The sequence below is a fragment of the Melanostigma gelatinosum genome (genome assembly GCF_949748355.1).
Source record: "Melanostigma gelatinosum genome assembly, chromosome: 12".
Taxonomy (NCBI): domain Eukaryota; kingdom Metazoa; phylum Chordata; class Actinopteri; order Perciformes; family Zoarcidae; genus Melanostigma; species Melanostigma gelatinosum.
The window spans coordinates 26,685,245-26,708,205 of NC_136645.1; the positions used below are offsets into that span (position 1 = coordinate 26,685,245).

General features: G+C 41.0%; 2 protein-coding genes across 2 annotated transcripts in view; both read left to right on the forward strand.

The window, feature by feature from the left end:
* Positions 1 to 3,583: 3,583 nt before the first annotated feature.
* On the forward strand, positions 3,584 to 9,276 carry vax1 (ventral anterior homeobox 1; the record flags this gene model as incomplete). The annotated part of the gene is made up of 3 exons (XM_079279992.1): positions 3,584 to 3,815; positions 5,250 to 5,437; positions 8,737 to 9,276. Exons 1-3 carry the CDS (start codon positions 3,602 to 3,604, stop codon positions 9,274 to 9,276), a joined length of 942 nt encoding a protein of 313 aa, XP_079136118.1. The 5' UTR covers positions 3,584 to 3,601.
* A 13,358-nt stretch (positions 9,277 to 22,634) lies between these two features.
* Positions 22,635 to 22,961, forward strand: part of atp6v1ba (ATPase, H+ transporting, lysosomal, V1 subunit B, member a) — a 44,449-nt gene continuing 44,122 nt past the window's right edge. Inside the window, exon 1 of the mRNA XM_079279725.1 lies at positions 22,635 to 22,809. Coding sequence (XP_079135851.1) covers positions 22,701 to 22,809 — 109 coding nt within the window. The 5' untranslated portion in view covers positions 22,635 to 22,700. The remainder of the gene's footprint in view (positions 22,810 to 22,961) is intronic.

The following is a 22,961-nucleotide window of genomic DNA, read 5'->3' on the forward strand; positions in this document are numbered from 1 at the left end:
AAGAGCTGCTTCTGTGTTTAAGTATCTCATCATTATGTCTTTCTATCATAGTTTTGATTTTCTATCTCGGAATTATGACTTTCTATCATAGTTATGACTTTCTATCTCATAATTTCGACTATGGGGATATTTTTATTATCAAGTCTAATTTAAAAAAAAAGAAAAAAAAAGAAGATTTTTTTTCCTTTTGTGCTGGCGGATTCGCGGGCCACATAAAATGACGTGGCGGGCCGGATTCGGCCCGCGGGCCGGGAGTTTGAGACCCCTGCTCTAGATGAAGCAGTGATATTATAGATCTGTTAATTGACACATTTACACAGCTGTCTTTTCTGACTTCGCCAGTTCAAATTCTGTTACTGTTTAACTTCTTCGTATTTGTCTGATATTATAGTCTTCTCTTAATTTGTAAAATTTGTTTGTGATTGGTCAGATGCTGCAAACGCCGCCCCTTTATGTGAACGCGCTCATAACCAGATTGAGGAACCTTTGGTTGTCCAACCGAGTTGATAAACAGCTCCGTAGGACCTTTTAGCGGGACCATGATTGATAACCTATAAAGATACCCTGGGTATGTTGAAGTCTCTTCGTAGTACAGGCTCCTGGTCTGTTTTCTGCAGTCACTGACCAAAGACAGCTAGCAAACACAATGAACAAGGTCACACAGCAGGGTCGTCCTTCAATCAGAGGATCGGCGGTTCGACACTTAACCCCAAGTTGCTCCCGTAGCTGTGCCTACAGTGCGTGAATGTTGTATGAATGTTACTAAATGCGGATGGGCAGGTGGCACCTTGCATGGTAACCCTTGAATGGTCGAAAGACTAGAAAAGCTTTATACATACAGTCCATTTTACCATCTACCATTAAAGGCTGTGGGCTTCACATCAGTCTGTCGAGTGACATCACTGGCAAACACTTCTTTATCAGTGCACCGTCCTATAGCCTGTTCAGCATAATGGCTGCGTACGGGGATTTTCCCCTTTCATACTGCTAATTTCAAGTCGTATTAAATCAGAAAACCTGTATCTGTGTGAAATCCGTCATGTACAGAATCACATTAGTGAAGCCTGGAATAGAAGTTTGGTGGTTGTTTGTGGTTTTGAATGTACTTTTCACATTTTCCATGGGACTTGCACTGCGATGTATGTGTCAGCGTGTATCATTTACAAGGCGAATACATTTAGGAATGTGCTTGTAAAATCGATCAATTGTAATTCCATACAGTAATGATACCTTTACGCACATTGACTCTGCTTATTTCCCGGAGTCTTTGTGCTTTCTTGCCTCGCAGGCTTCCATGGATCGTGGTTATATCTGGACCCTGGTCCTTCCTCCTGCCGTGGTCCTGCCTGACACCCACTGCTACTGTCTTTATTGTTAGTAGTCGCATTGCTTGCTATTACCGATACCATTACTGCTTTTGTTATCATTGTTATTCTACTGTGTCCACTTCTGCTGTTATTATTAGTAGTTGTAATTTTTCCATCATTATTCTGCTTCGTACTCTGATTATATGAATCATTTATGTCATATGCATTGAATGTGTTGTGACTCTGTTATGCTGTTCATTCTGTACTCATGACATCTATCACACTTCTGTCCACCCTGATAGAGGATCCTACCCTTTCTCCCTGTAAAGGGGATTTTTCAGGGATTTTTTCCTGTTCCCATGTGAGGGTCCCGGGACAGAGGTTGTCATGTGTACAGATTGTAAAGCCCTCTGAGGCAAATTTGTAATTTGTGATTTTGGGCTATACAAAATAAATTGAATTGAATAGATTACATGTTGCGCTACATGTTATTCACACATGGCAGTATTAAGTGTGTTATATTTTTTGGGATGTGGAAACTGAGCACATCAGTCTTTTCTCCTCCTCAGTCATTGTGTGCAGCTGAGAGGCCAAGACGCTGCGTCCTCAATTGATTTCCCAGGCTGAGGCTCTGCACCACAGCTTGAGAAGCCCAGGTCCCCTTTAGTCCCTTCTTTGCCTCCTTTTTACCTTTCTCAAACAATGGATCCTGCCCCTCTCCAAGCAGCAGCCCCCCAAACACTCAGTGAATAAAGTTAGTCCAACATGTGGCCCTTAAACCCACCCCTAGACTACTGCCGGGCAGCCACACTCGCAGAATTGTTTGTTAATAGTCCAATTAGATAATTGCCATCTTTCACTCCTTTTCCTCCCTGTTTCCCATAAAGGCATGAATGGCACTCAGGGAGGGGGGCAGATTTAAGAGGGCTTCTGGCCAGCTAAGGTGACAAGAAGGACCAGAGAATGCTCCTTGCACTGGGCCACGGGTTTGAATTGAATCATTGTGGCCTAATCAATGGTCTTATTGGATTACTGGCCACTGCTGTGTTCAGAGATATTGTTGCACTGACAATGAAAATAGCTTAGAGTTGGCGGTTGGGTGGGTGTGTAGTGGGCTGGAAGGCGAGTGGTGGAGAGAGGAAGGGGCCATTCCAGAGGTATGCGTGTATGAGAGAGAGTGTAGGCAGCCTAAACACTAATGACAAGCTTTGTTCCCCTTTTTTGTCATTTTCAAATGTGCAGGTTAAGAATATTAGAGCTGAAGGTGGCTTCTGGGGTGCAATCATTTGAATACTGAAGGATGTAGCGTTAGCGGCCGGGACGTCGCTGGCTTGCTCTGCGTAGCTCTTTGAATAAACACAGGAAACATGAACACCGTCCCCGGTGAAGTAGAGCCTGGCGGTTTTTCAGTGCTCAAACTGGCTTGGTCGTCAATGCCTTGATACATTTTGACCGGCGGGGATTTGTTCGTTATCCTTTTCACCTTCCTCTCGCTCCGGCTCTCTCCTAGTGCCTCTTGCCTACAATAGCGTAGTGGCGAGATCCGCACATTGCAGAATTCCGTTGATTGGTGAGAGAGTCAAAAGGAAAAACAGGATCAAAGTTCACTGGCATGCTGCGGCTATCAGGTGCGCTGTGAAAAGTCGGGGCAAATTGTCTGGCTGTGGTCTGCGGATGGAAGAATGAAGCGCCCGGGAACTTTTTTCAGGTCTGGAAGAGTCGTATCTCTGTGATTGTGTGCGTTGATGTGGGGTTTGCGGAGGCTTGGCTGCGAGGCAAGACCAATCATTTCTCTTGATTCTCTGGGCTGAGAGCAGGCAAACTGAGGGGGACGGGATGAGCAAATCCCTCTATCAAGACCTGATCTATTTCCCCAAACAATTGAGTGTATTCATGAGGTTACGCAAATGTGGAGGCAGTAAAATTACCGTATTCAATTGAAACAGCGAGTGCGCATCCATGGCTCTGATTATTTGGAGATCATCTATCAGCCTGATGTCTATGTAACGAGGAAAGGGGGGCATTGAATTACTGTTGAGTTTCACTGAGAAGTCCATGATCATTGGGCAAGGGAGTTTGGTCCGTGATAACAGGGCTCCTTGGTCGGCGGACGGAAGTATTTCACCAGACATTAGATCGCTGACTCTGCCCTGCTGAAAGGTGCTGTTTTGAAACTAAACCCCACACTGTCCAGACGATCGGCTGCTCCGTGTTCTCTGTAATCTCCTTTTTTTTAACCTGACAAAGGAAAAAAAGAGGCAGACAAGCCACAGGTCCAGGAGGATAAACTGAGCATGGAGGTCAGGTACAACCAAGAGACGGAAGGGATGGGTCTGAGGAATGGACTAAAGAAGGGGAAAGATGAGAAGGACTCCCAGGGCAGCTTGTCCAAAAGCTTCCTCAAGGAGCAGCCAGACTCCTTTTCCCCCTCTGGGACCGTGGACAACTGCGAGAAGAGCAGAGGGAGCACGGCGGACCCAGACTACTGTCGGAGAATACTAGTCCGAGGTAAGACTTGTGGTCTTTCTCTCTTTTTCTTTTTGGAACTTGCAGTGCATGTGGTACTTCTGAGATCATACAGTTCTCGTACACAATCTTGAGGAAACATTGTCTAAACTGCAGTTAGATAACATTTTACATCTCAACATTTCACATCTCAATCAAACATTTTATTTTGAAAAAAGTACAATTATAGGAATATAAAAATGTAAGAGAACATAATTATTTGTCATGAAGAGGAGCTAATTGTTTTAAAGATATGTATCTTAAATTCTAGGCCAGACGTTCTTTATGACCGCGATGATTTTGTCATGACGGGCAAATTTTTCGGGGGGATTTCATATTTAAAATAAACAATTCACTTGTATTCCCCTGGGTTCATTTAAATTCCACTTTCAGGCTGATAAATATTGAGATTATAAATATTAAAACACAGAAAAAAGGAGACGGGAGTTTGTTTTTACAGATATTGAATGTCAACAAGTGATAGCGTAAAATTGTGTGTATGAGTGTCAGTTGCCCAGAGAGTGATTAATGTAATGTCCTTCATGCAGTGTTGGCTCAACACTGAGAGTGGACGAAAGCAAACTATGAATATAACTTCACCAAAAACAGTGGATTAGTTACGCAAGATGTAATGAGAAAGAGCAGCCTCACTACCGGAAATATAGAGAAACTAAAATGTTCTGTTGGATATCACTGCATTGATATTTGTTTTTAATAACATGAATTCATTGACTACATCATTGCAACCACATTTATTTGTCATTGTATGGAATTGTAGTCAGTTTAATACTTTAAAATCTTCAAAATCTTTTTAAAATCTCAACATTTAAAAATTATACAGACATTGTTGAACAGAGATTAGGTTTATTTTGGGTTTTTTAGAATTTTGGCCTTCACCCATTGTTGTAATTTCTCTTTGTGGTAACACAGACTACATGTGTGAACTGAAATGGAACCAACATATTTCAGTTATTTATAGTAGAATACATTTTTATGTAATCACTTATTATGTGCACACATTTGTAAATTATATAAATGTAACTTTTCAAACACATCTCATCTTTTCATACCAAATAACAGAAGCTCATAAGATTTAATTGGGATTAATTGTACCCTAAAGAATGAATGTGTTGTAAACTCTTCGATGTAATGCATTATTCAAACACATTATGTTACATTTACTCCACATCCACTGATATCAAGCCCACAGTCAAATGTTATACACTTTATCATATGTTTAAATTAGTAAATCAAATCTTAATTTGACTCGGTATTTTACAATCTCATAACCTCCACTACTGTGCTATGATAATAATAATGTTTTGTGTAATGAACAATGTAAAAGCTATCTACAGCTAGGAACATATTTCTTATTTATCTGTTGTAATTGTTCTGTGCCCCAGTATTGTTAATTCACAGTTAATTTGACTGTTGCAGATGCTAAAGGCTCTATCCGAGAGATTATCCTGCCGAAGGGTTTGGATCTGGACCGGCCCAAACGAACCCGCACCTCTTTCACTGCAGAGCAGCTCTACCGGTTAGAGATGGAGTTTCAGAGGTGCCAGTATGTGGTTGGGAGGGAACGGACAGAACTGGCCCGTCAGCTCAATCTGTCTGAAACTCAGGTATGTATGCATTGTTCTTGTTCCATACTATGTTGAAACAAATGTGCATTTACTCTGTGAAGACCGGACAATCTAATGTGCAAAAGACATAACGGGTGCTTTTGCTTGAACTGAAATAGCAATATTATATCGTGTGAATTTAATGTCATTTCCTTTTTCGTCTTCAGTTTTTACACCAAACACTACCATCTGTTTTGATTTAAGATAACCATGTTACAATCTGTTAGGACCGCTAAGGAAGGTGAAATGATTCATTTGTAAGCCTCGGCAAATAAATAATCAAGTCTATTTCTGACAAAGCAGTTATAGAATATTTTAAAGATCCAATCAGTTTTCTTCCATATAACACGAGGTATACCCGCATGCAAAGTTACAGTTTGAGTCCAGATGGAAATCGGCCTGTTTTATGAGCACTACAGATACAAATAAACAGATATCTAATGCCACCAAGAATCATTAAAAACCTGTAGTTGTTGAGTGTTAGTCTTCACAGACATCGCAGGTTCCAACTCAGTGTTTTGAATATAGACGCCGGGGTGAACCTTTGTTTTGCTTTCATCTCTTGGATTCTATCTTACAGAGTTTCCCTCGGAAATATTTCTAGTAGGCTATGCATCCATTTCAAGTGAGTGCATTGGCCTTCTTAATACATCTAATGCAGTGTCAACACAACTTATGGAGTGTTTGACATTATTACCTGAAGCTGCTGAAAGGAAAGCTGCCATTAGAAAAAGCGCAGACTCGTGGGGTCAGCAGCGGGTCATGCACTGCGGAGGAACAGCATTTGCACCCTGTTTGACACCAGTCCACAGGTCACCATGTATGATCTGGACGGTTTCTTCAAAGCTTTGGTGTGTTTTCACCTCCAGTCTCATTCATCTAGGTATTATTTTTATAAATGTGCAAAGCGGCTAACGGGCTACCTTGGTCTTTGGTGCTAATGTGTCGGGGCTTTCATGCGGCGGAAGGAGGTTGACCTTAAGTGAGGTCTGCGAGAGGTCAACCTTTTCTCACAAAATGACATCATAGCCGACAACTTGAAACTGTTTGTTGACGTACAGCAAACTCACTTTTCTCTTTATCAACAGCTATTTTACGTTTTTATTTGCTTTAGTTTTTGACATTTTAAATATTTAATTTGAACAACATTATTGCTGCTTTTATTTTTTCACAAAAATTCAACACAAGTTAATAAAGTGTCTGAAGATGTTATTTCACTCACATAAAGGTGATATAGACATAACCTTTATTCCAATATGCAGGACAAAGGCAGTGCCTGATGAAATGCCTTTTAATGACAACAGGTGAAATGAACATTTTGTTCCCCGGTACTCACGGAATGACAGCCATTTGTTGTGTGCACAGCTCATCTTTATTAAGGCTCAGCGTCCCCTTGTTGTCTTTGCACTGAGAATGTAACCCCCAAAATGGTCCAAAAAAGATGTTCCTCTTTGAGAAATCTTTACGTGGCGAACAGAAGGATGGAGCCCCAGGGCTTCTTGATGTGAAATAGTTGTTAACAGCTGGTTGAAGAGTTAAACCACAGACTAAAAGAAATGGAATGTGATTGCACGAGCAGTAGGATTGAGATGGTGGATTGCTGCTTATTCCATATAAAAGCAGTCAGGTGTGACTACAGTAGACTTACAGGTACAAATCATAGAAAACTCTCAAATTGTTCAATTAAGATGATGTGAAACTGAACAATGGATACGTCAGAATCTCTGAATGGATCTGTTGAGTCAGATGGATGACTTGACCTAATTATTAAATTATCACGAGGAGTGCATTCTTTTCTCATCCTGAGGTATGATGGGAATATTGAGTATGAGTTTTTCTTTAACTGCTGAATATACAGTATACTGGACATACTTCCCTTAAAATCTAAAAACAGTGTGAAACATTCGCAACATTTCTGAAACAAATTGAGTAGATGAACTTTGCTATTAGAAACTACAAGAATAACCAATCAGATGTTATCATTTTACAAGATGTAATCATGTCAGCCTTCTCTTAGATTTTCTTAGGAATTTCTTAGGTTTTATGTAATTCTACTTGTTCAGGGCTAGGACGTGCCACGATGCTAATTAAAGAAGGTACGGATCATTCATGGTGGCCATTTTGAATCTGGAGGTCGGAGATAAAGAATTGGTGAATGTGTTCAAATGTGTAGTTTATCTTGGAACAGCTACTGTAGACAAACAACATCAAGGGTGCAACTTAAAATGACTTTCATTTGTGATGTAGATTTCTAATTGTTTGCTTAATCTATGAAAAAAGTTTACAAAGATATTCAATTCACAATCATCCAAAACAGAAGAAATCCCAAAATCCTTACTAGATCCTTACCAAATGCTTAATAGAAGCGACTCCAGCGAATGTTTATGTTTTCTACTGAACAATCAAACAATTATCAAAATGATTGATTTTCTGTAATTCTCAGCTAATAATTTCAGTTTAGTAAAATAACACCATACCACATTTTTTAAACATGACAACAACAAAAAGCAATAAATCAATAAACAATAAAATAATTGTATTGTTTTTTATATGCAGGTTTCAAAGACAAAATAACACACGGGAGCTGAATATTGAGATGTGAGTTCATGCTTGAACCTTTTGGAGTGTAGGCGGGTGAGGAAGTTTAGCAGTGTTTTACATATGAAAGGCTTCTGAGCAGGTTTTGATTGAATTAGCCTCCAACCTTCTAAACCGGCACAGTGAGCCCTCTCCTCCATGACTGCATTGAATCACTGCAGCTTTTGATCAATCATTGCCTGGTGGACAACGCGTCCCTACATACAGCTCCAGTGCATTAGTGAGTATCTGAAAGTGCATGTGGTCAAGTTGGGGATGGACAGGCGCTTTGCTACTTTTGATTTGAGAACAAAAGCTATGGGTAAAAGCAATCAAGTGCATCTGTGGAGACACAGTTGTGTAGCTCATGGTGCACTTATTCCCAAGCACTGAGATTATCAGATGGACTATGATCACTGGCCTCTTTTAACGACATTTGTTTGGCATCTTTATTGGATCGTTGACTGGGGAGAGATGGGGGTATGACATGCAACAAAGGTTACGTATCATGCGCTGTAACAACTTGGTTACCTATCAATGAATAAGAATTATTGCCGTTTTAACACCAACATTTGAAATATGTTTCTCAAAGTAATGCTATATGCATTTAAATTCATATTTTTTATACACAATAATACATGAACTATGACGAAACTAAATGTTTACATTCGATTTAGGATGTGTCTCTAAAGGCTTTTTCTCTCATCTGTGTTCCTCTATAGGTGAAGGTCTGGTTCCAGAACCGGCGCACTAAGCAGAAGAAAGACCAGGGGAAGGACTCTGAGCTGCGTTCAGTGGTTTCAGAAACAGCAGCGACCTGCAGCGTCCTCAGACTACTGGAGCAGGGACGGCTGCTGACGCCTCCCTGCCTGCCGGGCCTCCTGCCCCACTGTGGCAGCGGCACACTGGGCTCCACCCTGCGCCCTCCCTCCATGACGATGGCCAGCAACGGCAGCAGTGGCAACAGCAGCGGCGGCAGTAGCGGCACGGCGAGGGGCAGCCCTCCACTACCCGTCGTCACCAGCTCAGGGACAGTGGCGAGCCTGCAGAGCTCACAGGCGGGTCACGCCCTCTTCAGCTTCCCCATGCCCTCCTTACTCACTGGCGTCACCACCCGCATTTCCTCCAACCCCCTGTCCATGGCCAGCTCGCTGGCCGGCAACCTGCAGGAACTTTCCGCCCGCTACCTGAGCTCTTCTGCTTTTGAGCCTTACATGCGGACCAATGGCAAAGAATCCATGGACAAGACAATTGTGGAATGATGCTTTGTTTTCATAGAACTGGATTCCTGTTTCGTCTGGACACCTTCTGGTTGTTTTCCTGGCTTCTATTGTCTTTATTTGGTTTTGCTCATTCTCTTTCATCTGTCTGTGTCATGTTCTGTAGCAGTTCATGTATTCCAGTTGCACAAATGGCGCCTTGTATAAGGAAGAAAACAAAGACCTACACAAGCTCATCTAACAAGGACAGGGTGGCGGAGGAAGGATTTTGCACAAAATGTTCATACAGGACTTTGTTACAGAGACTCAGAGAAACACTGACAGCTAATGAGATTAATGAGGGATCTTTCAGGTTTCTCTTAAAACAAGTTTAATTATTTCTATGAATCCCAAATTACAATATACACAACACAGGCGCCCAGAGAATATGTCTGCTTCTTACCACAGAAGCTGCCGCTGTAAGAGAAGTGGGACATACTGTATAGCACGGAGCACAGGATTGGTGACAGCAAGTGTAAAGTGATGGTACCTCTTCTGAATTGTGATTTATTAGTTGATTGTGTTGGGTAGATGTAGAGAAAGAAAGCGAGCAGCTGTTTGTGAGATCCAATCAGCAAAGCAAAAAATGTAAATTTCAAATGCAGCATTATGAATGAACAAGCAAGGCCAATTTCTCCACACAGAATTGGGGAAGGAAATAAAAGTGGCTCTGTTTGAAGGTCACTGCAAGGCCGCTGTCAGCATCAAACCCAATGCATTTGACATGTGAATGCGATTTGCTCGTAAAAATTCAGCGTCCAAAAATTTTCTTTGTATATCTGTTTGTATTAAGTTTGGACCAAACCAAAACATAATCCAGAGAAGGTGTTTTCATACAGTCCAATTGTTCTATTGTTCAGTGTTGTTTTCTCTATATGATTTGGTGAGGACTTCAACATTTTACAACAAAAGTCTTCACTTTGTGGCATTTAGTCTTCAAGATGCAGTACCTGACTCTTCTTTTGTCTGTGATTTTAATACCACTGTGAGTTCTCAGAGTATTTGCTGTACAATTTATATTCCATGCACAAGCGAAGCAAAGGAATGAGTTCCTGAAGAAGGGGGAGTTCTGAAGAAAAGCTTTTCAGCATTAGTAAGCTGCTTGCTTTGTCGAACACTACAAGGCAACAGTTTTTTCAACCAATAAGACGATACAATAACCTTTCCTTTCTGTGTGAAAATCCACAGCCTTCATAAAAGACGAATGCATCTGGAGACTGGATGAATTATTGTAGTTTAAAAGTACTGGAAATTCAAAATTGTTATTTTATTGTAAATTATTCACTTCTGTATCTAATAGATTATTAGTACATCTGGAAAATAATGAATGAATGAATGTATTAGCGGGTTGAGGAATCAATCAAAAGCTCTTTGGTGCTGTTGTTGTGAAATATCTTGAAATTTGTGAAACGTGTGGTACAAATGTGCATATATATTATGTATGGCTACAGACAAAGACAAGTGTGTTATTAATTTTTATTTCATACATGTTGCTGTGAATCATGTTATGATAAATGTCATGACTGTTATACCTCACTCACCACTGCCTGATGTGTATGCTCCTGACAGTTTTTCATCGATTTTGGTAACAGTACTTATGATGTTATCACCACGAATCTTTGACTGGAGTGGAACGGTAACAACTTCTGGATAAAAGTCAAACTTGTAATAATAGCATTATTACAAGTTGGAATGAGAGGTTTCAATGTGCAATTACAGGAGTACTAGCAGTCATGACATTGTGTTCAATTTTCAACATATTTCATTAGGATTGCAGCTAAATATTATCACTATCGTGGGGTCGATAAAATTTCATAAAATTGAAAAAGACCAAAAGACCCAATTTCCAAGGTGATGTCTTCAAATGTTTTGATTTGTTCAAAACCCAAATATATTTAATGGACAAAGATCTATAACGGAGAAAAGCAGCAAATCCTCACATTCAATACGTTTTTTTGCTTTAACATGTTAGATTTAAAAATTACCTAAATTCTTAATCAACGATCAAAATAGTTCCCAATAACTTTTTTGTTCATCAACTAATGAAATAAGTGATTATTTCTATCACCTCTAGGTTCCATATTTGCCTGAAATGGGATAGCCACTTTGTGACTAATGGAGGATAAATATGTGACACAGCAGGTATAATTCCAATGGGAATGGGGACACCCCTTTCACTTTGGAAAATACTTTCTTGTATCCCACAATACTTACATACAGTTTCGGTTTGATTTACCAACTAAAATCTGTCTGTCCAGCAGTTTTCATCCCGATGACAGAGCAGTGGAGTTGATCTAAATGAGGATATGCTCATCTGGCTTGCCTTCAATAATTACTGTGAGCTCACAACAAGAAGCTTTTAGCAGCAAGGGCTTTGGGACCTTTTCTCGTACAGGCGGCTCAAACCCTCTGATCGTTTGGTTGAGCCCGCTCAGCGACCTGCATGACTTAAACGTACCTTGATGTTGCATTTTTTTAGGGTGAAAATAAATCACATAATGCTCATTTTCGCTTAGAGTTAATATTCTCTCTCCTAAAAACATCAGTCAATGATAAGTATCATAGAGCTGTATCGGGTCTCGGTCAATGTAACTAAATGTGATTTTAACATAGTGCATTAATAATACAGCATTTTACATCGGATTTTATTTTATTTTTTGTCGGAATGTCATTATTATGGAAATAACCAATTTCATGAAAATGTGTAATTTATTAGATTGAAATACAAATGCAAAAAAAGAGCATTAATAAATCAAAACTCATGGTCAACTTACTAGCTTTTCCAGAGCATTCAACCATCTCCTGGTTTTAATCACATTCGCTGATGAAGACTGTGAGATGTGGCTGAAAGCTCTGGAAAAAGACATTTTTCTGTCAACTAAACTAAACCACGGTTTCCAAGGTCAATAATGAACTTTCATGCTCCTCATGTGCATTTTCATTCAGCATTAGTTTACTGAGCACAATTAAACTGAGCTGAAAGCGTGTACCAGGACACATCGAACAGGAAATAGGTGCTGGGTGAGTCTGGTGTGCTCTGGCCGACGTGTGCAGCAGGACAGCTTTGCTGGTTCCCCCATTAACAACACAACACCTCGCCTGGACCATGAAAAGACTCAAGTATAACACACATAAAAGACACCGTATCTGAAAGCAACTCACTACAAAAACTGAGTGTGGAGTAATTTCACCATTACAGGAATAAATGAAGGGAAACAGCAGTCCATGCTCAGCATGGGGAATTATGGTGTGCTGCCGTTACCAGCGGTAGAAGAGCTGACGTTAAGCATCAATTTGAGGTACTTCACATTCAATTTATTTGAATTCAAAAACATATCAGAGGCAAATATTCATATGTTAATACGTTTAGACTTTTTATATCTAAGACAACTATACTATTTAATATACTATTTGCAGATTAAGGTTTTACAAATATAACATGATAAATTAGATACATATTAGACCTATAGTAGATCTACATTTGCTTACTTAAAACATACTTTTGTATGTTTACAACAGTAAAAGGTGCAATGGTGGCACGGCAACGTTTACTCAAGTAAATGTTCTGAGTACTTTGTCCACCCCTGGCTGTTGCTGTGAACAGAAAAATGGACTTCCATTTTGGCACACAATGGTTTGCATACATGTTAGCATGAGCTTAAGCTTTTCTGTAATAAGAAGTTTTTGTTCTGTACCAAGTTTAGTTGTACTGCTTCTGGCAGAGTAATCACAGTAGAAACGCAGGGACTGTCCAGCAACAGAGGAAACCGAAGCTCTTTTGTGAGCAGACGCAAAGAAACCAATCCTCCCCACTGTGTCTTGGGAATCTCCCCGGAGGAAAAAGAAAGGTCACATTTACGCCTCCTACCACCTCTCAACACCCCCCCCCCCTATTCTCTCCCTTCACCCGAGTCCAATTAGAAGGAAGGTCGGGGAGGTTTTTGTCAGTGGGGGATTTCGGGCGACTGTGTGTGTATGCATGTGCAGGCAGGGCTGTTATAGCTGCAGACCACCAACACATTTTCACCCATCACATGGTCCCGTCTTTACGCTCAGGTCTTAGGAGGTGAAAGAAAGGCTACATCCTGTCTTGTTTCAGTTACTGTCATTGGCCTTGTCCTTATTGTGCCATACAGTGAATCTGGGGATTAATATGTGAAGTTTTTCGGAAGAAGCGACCCTCTTCTAGCACACTGATTCAGCAACTTAAAGCTCCGCAGTGCTACGGAGCTACAGGTTGTAAAAACCTGCACAGTTTAGTCACTCTGCTTCTTCAAAGAATAATTAATCCCATTAAGTAATCAAAGAGTGAGGGGAGCGGAACCCTCTCCAAAGCAAGGGTTCCACTTGTGTATTCTGTGAAACACTTAGCAGAAAGCAATGAAATAACCGTAATTACCAAATGTGTTGAAATACTACAATGTTTAATTACATCTGCAGCGCCCTTGCTACTGTGTTGTATTGGCACTGAGTTTGCAGTTTAGAATACCACGATATATTCACGTGGCTTTTACAATATCACCAATGCTACCAATGGCTACTCGGAAGCACAACAAATACAAATAATAAAATAAGCTATAATGTTATTTGCAGTGGAAGTACGTAAATAAAATTATCAAAGCGAATGTCATTTAGCAGTGTCTCTATTCTGTTGATCGATTACTTATTTACTGATTTACTTATGGAACTATTGAAAGCTGCACTAGCATTCTCTTCATATCAACAGCGGATCAAGTGACTGCGTCATGTAAAAAGATGAACCCAAAGTGACTGCAGTTCTCCCCAGTTCTATGGAGCGGTTAAGCCTCTTTGAGGTCTTTGTTTTAGTTTGAAGTATTGTTTGATGCACCAATGGTAATTTTCTTGGCCAATTCTGATTTCCTGTCTAAGAACTTAACAGCAAGGCTCAAAAAAACTTTTTTTAACGAAAATGGATACGATACGACTGCAATCATTAACAGTGAAATAGAAAATAATCACACAGAAATAACAAGGACGCTTTACTAACGGGCTATAGTCTATGCAGTACTTGAAACAAATACAGTAAGATAGTTGTGAAGATCAGGTGGTGGACTAGAGCAAACGAGAAAAAATTAAACATATTACTCTTGAGTCGAGGGTCAGTCATTTATGCATAAAAAACAGAATACCATAAGGACATACACTAATTCATTTAGTCTACCTTTAAGGCCCAAAAATGGCAAAAGATTGTGGGGACAGATCAATCACAAAATGAATCAATGCACACAGAAGGATTCACAAATATATTTTGTGATTTATATATAAATGAATCTCCACAAAAATGCTTTTCATTGCACACAAAAAGAGTTATTCAATATAAATGTAAACCAAATATAAAAACCGAATCATAAATATATGTCTGATCATACTCAAATATTTCTGGTTTCAAATAAATGTAATTAAAGGATATGAAATATTCATTCAAAGCATATTTGGATGTTGGTACATTTATGTACAAACTGTTGAAAATTGGCCAGCAGGATGCCCGGCTCAAAATTAACCGCACAGCAAGCCATATTTGTCGGATCATTTTGTGAAATAAATCTCCCAAAGTTACCAACACCCCAAACATGGCCGCGAGGTTAAGTCCAGTGACTCAAATAAGCTGAGATGACACCTACCTGACAACTGGTGGTTATGACGGCCCCCACCTGTCACTTAACGCGGCTACACCCTTAATTATGCCTAACTTTCAGCCTTTTTTATAGGATTCAAACGGATGAGTTGTATAAAACTTCAGCCTCCGTAAAGTTGTCATGAACGGGGGCATTAGCATAAAGACGAAACCAGTTTTTGTACCGGGCTTTAAACATGCTAATTTCTGCTGTAAACTTCGGCATTTTATGATGGGGGCCATTGAGGATTGACTCACTTTTGGAGCCAGCCTCAAGTGGCCATTTAATCAACTGCAGTTTTTTGGCATTTCTGAGTTGGGTTCATTTCACAGCACCGGAGGTTGCCACTTGCTCAATTCACAAATAGATTTTATCAGGGAACTATCTGTAGCCAATCAGAGGTCTCCTCCATTTTCAATCAATCACATGAGCGCGCCACCACAAGGTTATATGTTTACATCATGCTGGAGACAGCAAGTGGCACCGCAGTGGCAAGCCTGTGAAGGCGTGAACGCACTTCACTCAGCTGTCGTATTAATAATATATCAAACGATTACAGGCTCATCATTTCTTCTCTGACAAAATAGCGAGCTGAGTAAAGTGCTTTGATGTTTTACTGTCACTGTTTGTACCGAGGAAAAGTTGGCGAGCAAATGTGACTGCATTTTGTTGAGAAACCCTGTTATACAATAAAAAAATGAATAAACCTTGTAACCTTGATACTTGTCAACAAAACTGATATTGCTTGACGGCTGGTGGTTGTGGAAATAGGTAATTGTTTGCGAACACTTAAAAGATAGGCTCACCGAAGACATAAAGATAAATCAAGTAACGTAGCTTTAAAGCAACTGTAAAAATGCCAGCATACCGGAGACAATTTATCTTTGTGTCTCTACCATACGGAGAAAGACTTTGCTCAGCAAGAAAACTGGATGCAGAAAGTTGCCAGACCAAATCAATTCTAAAACCTGGCTACATCTACGAGAAAACTTTTGAGTTTATGTATCAAGAGACATTTATGACATTTAAATGACTAAAATCTTTGTTTGGCTTAGAGTTCAGGCTTTTAAACATTAAGAGTGGACTACTACTAACCAATTTGCTATTGTGTTGGCATGGAGCACCAACAGGATGATTTACTTAAGGTAAACTTAAGGTGTCATTTACTTAAGGTATGAATAATGACGATGAATAAGTACCTCATATAACCCCACTTCAAATCACCTGCACTATCCCTTTAAGACGGACAAAAGAACTAATCACTGTTTTTAATAAAAAACATTTTAGTCTGTGTAAGACTTCAGCATAACATTAAAGCATTAGGTAGTTGGGAACCCCAAATTGTCAGCGGGGATTTTGCACACTGGCTGAGACCAACTACAAAAACATGCAGCCAGCAGGTTGATTTATAAAAAGTTAAGCTAACATCACACTATGGTGTGCTGTGGATGTTGATATAACATCACTTTCACTGTGTAGCTACTGGAAGGAATCCAAGGTTAAATGTCTGTGGTTCACTTAAATCTTCCTCTAGCTGTTCACTTAAGAAATATCACTACATCGGCAGACATTTTAGTTTCTTCTCTCAAGCTAAAGTCAGAAAGTGAGCAGTATTTTAGTGAGCAAGGGAATCCTGCTGCTGAATGTTTAGCTGCTGGAGAGAACAGGTGGCTGTGGTAATGCTCATGTTAATGCTCGGTGACCTTAGGTGAACTTGCAGTTACTTTTGTGTACAAGAAATAAGACTTTGTCATTCGACGTGTTAAGCTAAACCCGTACAATGAGCAGTATTTTAGTGAACAAGTGAGTCCAGCTACTGATTGATTCCCTGCTCTGCAGTGGAGAGAACAGGTGGCTGCACTAATGCTAATACTAGGTGACAAGGAGCAACAGAGAGAGAAGCTCTGTTCGGACAAATTTCGGAAATTAAAACTTCCTACTGAGGAGAGTCACTGTGTTGCATTACTGCAGAGCAGAGTGGCATGAGGGGCAGCAGAGGCTCAGGAGGTAGAGCGAGCTGTCCACTAATCGGAAGATGGCGAATTGCTCTTCTGGTAGGCAGGTGAAAGTGTCTTTGGGGTAAATACTGAGCCCTAAATTTGACTGGTCCTCCTGGTGATTCATCCACCACCTTGATTGCCTTTTCTTTTGCCAAGAACTTACATTTGTTTCTGTGTACGAGCACCAAGACCTTTTCTCCAGGAAGGAACTCTCTGATCTTGGCCCCTCTATTATAGATGCCAGCTTGTGCCGTATGCCAAGTATGACCATGGGCCATACTTGAGCCAACCCCTGTTTCATGTTGTCCATGTGGGATGTTTGCTGCTCCCACGCTTCTTTAGCCAGGTCGAGAATTCCCCTGGGTCGTCGTTCGCACAAGAGCTTGTATTGGGATAATCCAGTACAGCTCTGGAGGACTTTGCGGCAGCTTATAAGACATGAGGCAACTAATTCCAATTTCTACCAGCAATTTGTAGTTACTATCGGAATATGCACCTCAAGGTCTTGTTGAACCACTCCACCAAGCCATCTGTTGGAGGGCGGGTAGACTGAGGTGCACAGGTCCTTCATGACCTTTGACATGAGAACGGTTCCCTGGTCAATCAGGATTTCCTTCGCTGTGCCAACTGTAAAAAAAAACAAGAGAGCCTCTTAAGATGGCCTTTGTTAAGGTAGTGCATAGTGGGACCACCTTAGGAAAATGGGTAGCATCGAGGACCGAGACCAGGATAAAGCGGTGCCCTCAGGTGGTCTTTGGCAGGGGTTCCACAATGTCCAAGGCCACACGCTGGAATAGTAGGGATTGGAACAAGCCGGCTCCTGATGTTCTTTTTGTGGATGGTGAGCTGACACTCCACACAGAAGTGTTCGACGTGCCCAGAGGAGCACTTCTTCTTCCGGGTTATTTTCCAGTGGAGGGTCTAAGTGCCTTGCCACAAATATTTTGCAAGTGGGGCAGTCCCTTCCTATCAGGACTGGCACTGGCAGGTTCTCCTCTACACTAGCCCTCAGCAACGTGTTGCTCAAATCAATGTGACACAAAAGAAGGGTGCTCTGGAGCCCGAGGCAGCTGTGAGCATGGAGGCTGATACTAGGAGGCCGGCAATGCCTCAACAGGAAGGTTGGTCTTTCTGGCGGGGCCCTGTCTCTCCGACTCCAACTGGACCTCCCTTCCAGAGGGGACCCAGCTTGGGTGGATGGCATCCCCGTTAAAGGTTTTTTTGGGGGGAGTTTTTCCTGTACCGATGTAAGGGTCCTGGAACAGAGGATGTCGTATGTGTACAGATTGTAAAGCCCTCTGAGGAAAGTTTATGGTTTTGGGCTATGCAAAACAAATTTAATTGAATCTGTGGGGCAACCTGATGATTCTCCAGCATCGCAATCAGTCTTTCAACGTTACTGGGTGAAGTCTGAACAGCGTACCTTCAGCCAACGAGTTCTCTTGGGTTTTCCGGATGACTAAGGGAGCCGGGATTGCTACCCTCGTGGCTGTCCTCTGAAACACCCCCAGGAAGACCCCAATGTCATCTTCGGGTGTTACCTTGATCAGATCTATCTCGGGGTCCCCTGGGCCTCTCTTTTGCCTGTGGGGGTCGCTGTGCTAATCGTACCAGCCTTCCCTGTAGCTCAGCCTGGCTCTTCAGTAGGGCTGCGAATGCCTCCTCCATCTTCCGTGTTCACTTTCCCTAGAATCAGAGCAATAAGATCCCGGTGCCTGCAGTCTCCACCATATGTGGCAATGGAGGAGAAACCAGACTGGCCCAGAGATGTTGGAGTAACCAACGCACTTTTTTATTATTGTTGTTAACAACCAGAAAAAGGCAGGAGTGTCAGCGTATGCTCCTTGTCTTCCTCCCTCGCTCCTCTGTTTTCCTTCTACCCTCTGACAGCTCCTGTTGTCCTTATTATGCAGCAGTCACTTATTGCTTGTGCACCTCATCTGGGTTTCCTCCAGGTTAGGGTGAGTCGGCAGTGTAGGTTATCCAGAAAGATAACTCTTACCAACTGGTGCTGGCTCCGCCCTGTTATCTGGCCCCCTTTACTGGAGGTTAGGCAACAGTGGTGGAGAGCAACACCACAGTTTTTGAATAAGTGAATGTTGACATGTAAATCACTTTGAGTGGTTGGAAGGCTAGAAAAACACTATATACATGTCAATACAGTCCATACCATTTTACATGACTACTGTATTTCCATAAATGTTTTCTTTTGCACATTTTGAAGTCACGCATTAACTTCCTCTATAATGTAAAAAGTTGTTACGCTCGCTTGAGGTGAGGAGACCAAAGAATGACTTGGTCATTCAATCATTGCATTCATTTGTCTTCCTCTCCAGACAGCATGAAATGTGGCCAATACTCGCTAAAAACAAGAAATTCCTAAGGACATGGGTTACATGTTACCCTGCACGGCAGCTGGATTCTCGCGATATCCCAAGATCACGTAGTCCGCCTGTAGCTGCCAGTGGCTACTCACCGGACGCTGATTGGTCCATGCACTGGCTTATACACAAATCTCGCATGATGTCTTGACATTGCGAGAATCCTGCTGCCGTGCACGGTAAGTGATCGCCAGTCTCCTGCATGAATGAACAGATGTACACACCCTTCCAACTTTCCAAACTTCACACCCTTACTTTCAGCTTGGCTACATAAAGGACACACAATCTAGACATATATTGAAGGCTGTGGAATTACTCAGTATGAATGTCATTCATAGGGGTACTAGGCTAAATTTAACATACTGTTTATACATCAGGACACTGTGTGAACCCTTTAACAACAGCAGCAAACATACACAATAAATGCATTAATATTATGATACATATTTGCCGAGATGGGTTAATCTGAGGAGTTTGAGGGAAATCATATCCCTTTAAACTCATCAGAAAAGACTGGTATTTCAAAAATGAGGGCACTGCTCCTGTAGGCAGAAGCCCTTCACTTGCATTCATTTTCTATTTTTTGCATGCAGCCTGAAACGTTTGGATGAGCTCTCTAGGGGTTGCCATCAGCCTAACCATGGCAGAGCTTACCACTTCAGTCTGTAGTGCTTTTCCACCATCAGAGAGAGAGAGCTGTGCCTTGCTGCATGTGATGCCAGTGTGTTGGTTGTGCAGGGGGCATGGTTCAAAATCATCTTCAAACAGCCGCTTACAAGCTATTGTGCAGAACATGCTGCGTCAAATGAGAATGCATCAGAGCTTCATATATGAGAAAACAGCAAACTAAGACATTTTAAGGGGAAAATGTGTGCAATCATGTAATTTTACCTGTCACTCAACAATATACATTGTGTTGGTGAATGAGTGTGTATGTGAGAGAGAGAGAGAGAGAGAGAGAGAGAGAGAAAGACTGAGGGAGACACACAGATAAAGCACATATACATTAGATAGAGCAGCGATATCCACTTCTGCCAGCTGCTATTCATTAAGCATATTCTGATGTTACATTTTTATCAACAAAGTAATTCCCATACAATTTCAAAAAGTAGCCTAGCTGGGGCCTTTGTTTAGAATCTGCAGTTCAACATTAATTTCCTGTTTCCATTTTATAAGTATATTTTGTCATATACTAATGAGATTTGGGTTTTTTTCACCCATTTTAGGATGCTGTTTGATGCTGCTCTGTGCACGTCAATGTGCAATCCAGTGTTTGTGACCGAGCGCACTGTACGCATACCAGATGTTCCACACTCAAGTCCAGTTGGTGCCGTGTGCACCACTAGCTGGTTTGCCGAGAAAAAGAGGAAGAAAACAAACAGATGCTTCTTTTGAAGAAAGGTTGTGCGAAGAGATTTACCGTTACCCACATTTATATCATTTGTCTATAAAGGAATGCAAAGACAGCCAAATGGTATTAAGCTCCAGGCAAATAACGTTATGGTGCATTACTACCATAGTGTGTGGATCAGGAAATGTGCATGCATGGAAGCCGGACGTGGACCATCAATTGTTGTATGAATGGGACTACGTGCACGTTCGCGTGACCGGTAAAGGTCTGCAGCTGTCTGCGGATGCAGAATGTGGAAAGTATGTCCAAGGCTTTACTCTGTGTTTAGCTGTTGTCATGTTCAATTCAGCATCATGTACATTTTCACATCATGATTTCCATAAGAACAACAAAGTCAATAGATACTGACTGCTCTGCTGTTCAGAGATTCTCCTTGAACAGAAACAGCATTCACATTAATTATTTCTTAAAGTTTAGCTTCTTCTTTCTCTCTGTGCTTATTCCCTGTCCGTGAAACTGCATGTGGAATTAATGTTGAGGAAGTTTGGAATTTGTCACGACAGATATTACAGTTGGCATGTTTTATGTCAGGTTTTGCAGTAATGTTAGTTACTATGACAGTTTGTGGAAACATTTAGTTACAGGTATTATTAGGTTAACAACATCAAGTGCTTGAATTCCATATCTTATGGAATTTATTTTTCATTCAGCACCAACTGGTGCAATCATACAAGTTGTGGTGCTGACAAAAGCTCTCAAATGTACCAGGCAAATCATGAAAATAAATAAAATATGATTAACTCTCATTTCACTAAAAACCCACCTGTCAAGAATCCCAGACTTGCTTTTACTTGTTAATGCTGCAGAACTGGTGGCTGGAACTAATAACTGCATGCTACTTTTATGCAGGTGATTATATTTGTATTATATTGGTATTGGCAGTGGTGTATAGTAACGATGTGGTGCTAGTCTTCAGCCTAAGAAGAGCGAGACTGAATTCTCACAATTTTGAAAACCAACTTCTTTTGAAGATGAACAGGACATTTTTCACTTTCAAGTAATGACTGGGTTGTTACTTTCGGTGGTGCTTTAGTATGGATCATGTTTTGATATTTGAGTCATGTTGTGGATGATCAGATGAAGTTATGATGGTAGCAGTCGCCCAATTGCAGATTCAGCTTGAGCAAAACCTTTGCCTGTTGTGTTCAAATCAGGCCCATAGGAGTTTACAAGGCAGGTGTCCTTTCTCTAAACACTGACCTGATGCATCAAGTGGATATGTTTTGCTGAACATAATATTATGCATTGGCCCTCTACATCCTCTAGTCTAATGAGCAGACTTATAAACGCACTGTTACAACTCCTTCATAGTGTCATATGTGCTTTTCGGAGAATTATGATGATAAGTTCATAGTAGATGCAAAAGTATACTTATGTACAATATGTTATGTTGAACATTGTTGCTCCTGGATGGATCACAGCCAACCCAATTATGTTCAACACAGCTCCATGTCCTTGGTCATGGTGCCACAACACTTAAAAGAATAAACTTCATCATTCTCATAATTCTGACCCTTTGCTTTTTTATTAACAGCATTTACTTGTACTTTTACTTTCAATGAACAGGTTATGATGTTCATTTAATGTTCAGGTTATGATGTACATTTAATATCAGAAAATTACTTTTGATACTTAAGTACAATAAATATCAGATACTTTAGACTTTTACTCAAGTAGTATTCTAATAGGTGACTTTTTACTTTTACTGGAGTAGTTTTCCAGTAAGGTATCTTTACTTTTACTCAAGTATGGCTTTTGAGTGCTTTATACACCACTGGTTATTGGTATACTTACACACTTTACTTTGGCAACGTGTTGATTAAAAGGTTAGACCCTAAAGCTCTGACGTTACTCACCCATATTTGTGTTCATGCGCACGCCCATCATTCGGCTCCATCCGCTCTCCACAAACATCCGGTTCCTCAGTGTCATAAGAACAAGCTCGGAAAGCACATCGACCAACATTAGCTTTCTCGGGTTTCCTGTTCTTCATCAGACTATGGCAACATTGGTGGCAAACAGGGCGATGGACATCAACTGCTCGGGAGCAGCTGCGAGGACACACACCCAGGCTGTGACCAGAAATTACATCTCTCAACCTAGGCTAAGTACGTGACGTTAGCAGGCTGCTGCAGCTAGTGTCTAACAAGGTTGTTGTGCTGCATTCAATGACAAGGAAATTGAAGATTATGGCACTCTTTTTAGAATACTCATATACTAGATACCATTCTTGTTACGCTTCAGTTTTACATTTTATTAG